The 5732-nt window shown below is 35.1% G+C and overlaps 1 protein-coding gene across 1 annotated transcript; it reads right to left on the minus strand.

The window, feature by feature from the left end:
• Positions 1–888: 888 nt before the first annotated feature.
• LOC124885303 lies at positions 889–1933 on the minus strand. Its single transcript, XM_047403562.1, has 2 exons — positions 1854–1933; positions 889–1360 (listed from the first exon to the last, which is right to left on the minus strand). The coding sequence occupies exons 1-2, from the start codon at positions 1931–1933 to the stop codon at positions 889–891; spliced, it is 552 nt and encodes a 183-aa protein (XP_047259518.1).
• Positions 1934–5732: the final 3799 nt, after the last annotated feature.

The following is a 5732-nucleotide window of genomic DNA, read 5'->3' on the forward strand; positions in this document are numbered from 1 at the left end:
TCCTTAATGTGTACAGAAAATAGATCCTTTTAAGTCCATATGTACCATGTAACCGAATTACTCCTTAATGTATGAAAATCCTGATCATTTTAGTCCCAAAACTTGAAAGTAGTGGTGCAAGTAAAACATAAATACCTATAAGTGTGATAAAAAAACTCACGTGTGTTGTACAAAAACAGAATAAAATGGGAGTAACCCTTTCGACCACAACCAAATCCTGTATGGTGAGAAGAGACAACTTTTGCAACATTTAATGGAAAGTTTTGGACCATCAATCACAGCATGTTTATGCCTTCGAAACCATAACCCAACTGTTTGTCTTGCTGCAAAACTATGTTATAAGGAAAGCAATAGAAATGTATACTCCAATGTTGTAGGCGCACTCAATGGTGGGGGGAGGAAAAGGGTCACTTTTTCTATACATTAAGGATTTCTATTACAAAACATATATTTAGGACTAAAAGGATTACATTTTTACGTATATATTAAGAACTATTCAGTTATGTGGTATATACGAAGGACTAAACCCCCACACATTAAGGACCATTTAGATCATTTTCTCCATAACCCCTCCCCAAACCACTCAGTAATGGCTAGTAAATTAAGTTCTATTCCCATTCTTCCAGTTGTACCAATTTGGTCTTCAACTCCTTATAGCATTAGATTAACTTTATGATCACAAAGCTATGAGAATAAAGAAATAAACTTGGCTTAGTAGCATTTGGGAAAAAATAAAAATAAAAAGAACTTTAAAACTAAGGAGTTTGCATAACTACACAATAATTGCTAACTCGGTTTTTCTGAAAAAATTCAACCAAAAGCCACCTTAATCCGTTAGAAATGTTTGAAGATGGAATAATATACAGTCTAGCATAATGGAACAAGTCTTCAAAAATCAAAGTTTGATGAGCAGGCGAAGGAAGGTAACTGAGCAGGAACAGACACACCGTTCTCAGGTGCATTCATAGCACTAAGGCTAGCAGCAGCATTGTTCTCAGGTGCATTAATAGCACCTAAGCTAGAAACTGTGTAATAAAAAATGGAATTTACATCATTGTTTTCGTCCATGTGCTCACTGATTAATGCTTCAAGGTCACTCCCAATTCTAGTGACAGGATGACTGATATCATTGTTAGTGCTCGGCACTTCTTGTGAAACTCCCGAGGTTTCAGCATCTGCACTAGTTAGATCGAGAATGCTTGGTCTTCCTCTTCTAGTTGGTTTGTTAACGGATTCGAGGGGCAGGAAATACTTTTGGGAATGGCTAGCCACCTGCGCTGGCGTTCTTGTTTTCACACAGTACCTCGATATACTTCTCCAGTCACCTCTTCCAAATATCTCTAAGCCCCGGAGAAATGACCTACAGCAGAAAAGAGAGAGAAATAAGGTATTATCTGCTTTGAAGTTAATCCAGAAAACAAGATCGCAGGACTGCATTTACTTAAATGTTTTACTTTTACTAAATCAGCTAACCACAAACTACATTTTGTAAAGCCAAGAGCCAAGAAAGTGCAACTCCGTAGGCATATTTATTCCCATCTGCATGCACTGTGTAACACACAGATAACACTAATCAAAGTTGAAAGTGAGCTGATGGATGAACTGGAATCTGGCAGCTAGTTGATAGTTGTCGCAAGTAATTATAACTAACTTAAGAAGTGGTTCTGTGATTAGCACAATAGAGTAGTTAGTTGGACAGATTCCTACACTAGAGTCCGTTGGCTAGGTGTGTATATATATCTTAGCTCTTAGCTGTTTTGGTACACAGTATGATATTGAGAATTCAGTTTCTCTTCTTCCAGTTCATTCTTCTTCATTATCTCTGTAGTTTTTAACATGGTATCAGAGCCTACAATGGCAAATGAAGTTTGACTCGATCTATTCCAATAATCTCATTATCTCCTTCTTCCATTCCATTTTTTCCAGTCTCCATTTCTCACTGTTGTCAAAATTGTTCTCTATTTCTCTGGTTACATTTGTTTTTTGTTCATCCATGGTGATTAACGAAAATTCTTCTTTTGCTGATGCTCATGGCGTTGAAGCTAGTGGATCAAGGCAAGCTGCGGATTCTCGATCACCTACAGTTTTTCGATTCGTTTGACCCTCTGTTTTTGCAGGAGTTAATCTAGCCAATTGTGTTCTCTCTGGTATGGAGAATTATATTCTCTGGAGTAATTCAATATGCATTTCTTTGCTTGGTATAAACAATATTGGTTTTGTGTATGGTACATGCAAAAGGAGATGTATGAGGGACAATTGGCGTATCAGTGGGAGCATATGAATGCGATTGTACTTTCCTGGATAATGAGCTCAGTTTCGGAGGATTTGGTGAATGGAATTGTGTATTCCTCCAATGCTCAAAACGTGTGGATGTATCTCAAAGAGAGTTTTGATAAGGTGAATGCTACTAAAATTTATCATGTGCAAAGAGGTATTGCCACACTTGTTGAAGGTACATCCACTGTTTCTGTCTATTTCTCGAAATTGAGTGATCTTTGGGAAGAATACGAATCCTTGGTACCTCCTCCTACATGTATGGGGACAAATCTTGCGAATTCATTAGCAATTTCAAGCAGCAAAAACTTATGCAATTTTTAGGGGACTTGAATGAAAATTACAGTCAGTCTAGGAGCCAAATCATAATGATGAAAACCACTCCTTCAACTTGCACACTTAAACATTAAGGTCAACTTGCACACTTAAACACAAGCCCATCACTTTCCACTTATGAATAAGGTGAGTCCTCAGCTTTGGCTATGTCCACTAGTTCACGAGGTATTACTAAGTTGAAACAGAAACATACATTGTCTTCTCACTTTGAGGTGTTGGTTTTTATCTTTGAAATTAGAGAAATAACAGAGAAATACTTGGAGAAAAATAATATACGACAATAGTACTGTCAAAGGAAATTATTTTATTAATAACGCAAAACATTTATTTATAGCTAAATTTCTAACTATGAATAAGGATAACTAATTCCTATTCAAATAATAAAAGTAAAACTAATTCCTAAGTCACATAGGACTCTAATCATTAAAAACTACTGAAATTATGTATTCCTACTTTATTTCTGAGACATATTTTCATCATTCCTTGAATCAGAAATTGTCTCAGCTTCGGCTGTATTTGACCTCTCGAATAAATTTGCCAATTCATCTTAGTTCTTGCATGGTTTGTGTGCATCTTCTGTTGGATTAAATGAGAAACTTTTGCCTCTCATATCTACTTGTAAAATCTCATGATTAGTTGAATCAAAGATTCGACAATATTTATCTCCAAATAATAATTTAAATCATTCTTTGATTAGCTGGCCAACACTTACCAAACTTTTATAAATATCGGGCACGTAAAGGACATTTGAACTTATTTTTGTACCTAAAACTTTTTTGATTGCAACATTCCCTTTTCCTTCTGCAGGAATATAGTCACCATTCCCAATTCTGATTTTCTTAGTTTCCAAAGGCAAAAACTCTTTAAAAAGAGTTTTGTCATATGTCACGTGGTTTATACAACCACTGTCAATCATCTAAAAATCAAATTTCTTGGTTAAAGATATTACCACAAATAAGTGATCTTCTTCTTTTTCTTTGGTGACTTCCGATTCTACTTCATATTTTTTAGATTTGATTTTGCAAATCAAAGTTTCATGGCTAAGTTGATTGAAAATCTTGCATTGTGCATCTGGTCTCTTCCAATATTTAAATGGAGGATGACCTATTTTGCCACAGTGTTGGCAAGGTGGGTAGTTTTTTCTTGAATTATTACCCTTGCTTTGGGTCTTGTGGTTGGCTGTCAAAGCTCCTTCAACTATAAGATCCTGTCTCGTAAGCCTCCTTTGCTCTTGCATCTGCAATGTCTTTAACAATTCTGCCAAGCGCATAAGTTGCAACGACTCCAAGCCTTATTCACATCTTTGGCCGTGTGTGAGGCCCTTCTGAGCCCATCCAAGGGCCTATACTTATTAAATTATGAAGAGCCCAAACAAAACACCCCAAAACCACCCACTTAATGCCAAGAGTATTTTTGTCATTTTTCCCTCCTTTGTATTTGACTTTATAAGTTATTTGTTAGGACTAGTCTTTTAGTTAGTTCATTCCTATTACATAAGAAATAAAATACTTGTAATATTGGTGACTTCTCTTTCTCATTTTGTAGAAGCCAAATCCGAAAGCTCACTAGTAGAGTGATACTAGTGTTGTATCTTGGCTAGAAACTAGTATATTGGGGTTCTTGAGTTCCACTTGGTCCAAGTAGGAATTAGGTGTTGATATGCATTAGCCTTAGGGTCCTTTCTAATTGTTAGGGTTCTTAGATTATTGAATATAGTATGTCAAGTTTCTACACCTTTTGTAATCTTAAAACCATTGTGTTGTTGAATCCAAAAGTCTAGTGAAGTCGTTTGGGACTCTTTCGATTAACTAGCAAAACTGTCATTTTTTATTCTTGTTGTAAACTCATTTTTCTAGTCAAAACAAGTGTTGAAATTGTGTGTGACCCCTTTCGATTCACTAGCACTTTGTTGTTCTTATTGACGCTCTTGTGTTGGCTTGAATCTCTTGATACACACTTAGTTTTGTGTCATTTGGTATCAAATACATCATTTATTTCATTTCCATGAGATCAATATTGGGTTTTTTCACTCAAAAATAAAAAAAAAAAAGGGTTGAAAAGATGAAAACTCAAAAATAGTAATCTATCGACATTTTTGTGTTTAGGCAAAAATTTGAAGCCTAGTTTTATTGTGATTTTTCTGTATTTTTATGTTATAGAGTTAGATCTTTGTTTCTTAACATTAGAAGAGGTGTCCAAGGTCGAACATCTCACAAAAAGAAGTTATTCTACGGTTTTGGTGTCTTGTCAAAAGTGTTGCTATTTGTCCGAATTTGTGTCTAGATTTGGGTGTGGTTTTCATTGTCTTTGTTGTTTCTTTTGTTGGTTTTATTTCTCTCTAAAGCTACTTAAGTCTAACCCAAGTTCTCGAGCAAATAAAATTGCAAGTTGTTGTGGGAAGAGTGGACGGTTTTGTTGTTGTAGTTGTTGAAGTTCTTGTGTTGTGTTGAAGAAGTCTTGTAAAAGGTTGTTATTTGATCCAAATTCCAAGGGAAGAGAGTGTGGGCTCTTGTTAGTATTGAAACAACTTTCAAGACATTACCAAAGGGGAAAAAACAAAAGACCTCTCGAATGTCTTCACACCAAAAGGGAGTAAGTTTATTTTTCTAGACAAGCCAAAAGAGAAATGAGGGACGACCTCTAAAAGATTGTCTTGCCAAAAAGGTGAAAGTTGGTCAAGGTTTGAATTTTTTAAAAAAGGACATAAAGTCTTGTTGGTGAACCTACCAAAACAGAAATTTTCCCCATCTTTGTCAAATTTGAACAACAAAAATTGTGAAACAAAATTTTTCAACTTTAACAATATTTTTTTTTGTCCATCGACCCATAGTCGTGTACTACGTCATCAATAGCTCAAGAACGTTGGAATTCCTAGTTTTACTTTTTTTATTCTATTGGTTTTCAGTTTTTTGGTGCTCATACTAATTAGCAAATTAGTAAATACCTACAAGATTGTAGATTAGTTTTTGAGTACGTTTTCTTTCCTGTTAAGCATTGTATTTTGTGCTTTTCTTATTTATAAATCATAGTATTTTCTTTGTTTCAAGTTCGTAAGTAAATTTATTTTTTGTGTCATGAGTTGATCAAAGAAGAATCCTTTCGTCCGCCTAGTGGAATTGATA

This window comes from Capsicum annuum, unplaced genomic scaffold (assembly GCF_002878395.1).
Source record: "Capsicum annuum cultivar UCD-10X-F1 unplaced genomic scaffold, UCD10Xv1.1 ctg4452, whole genome shotgun sequence".
In the NCBI taxonomy this organism is placed as follows: domain Eukaryota; kingdom Viridiplantae; phylum Streptophyta; class Magnoliopsida; order Solanales; family Solanaceae; genus Capsicum; species Capsicum annuum.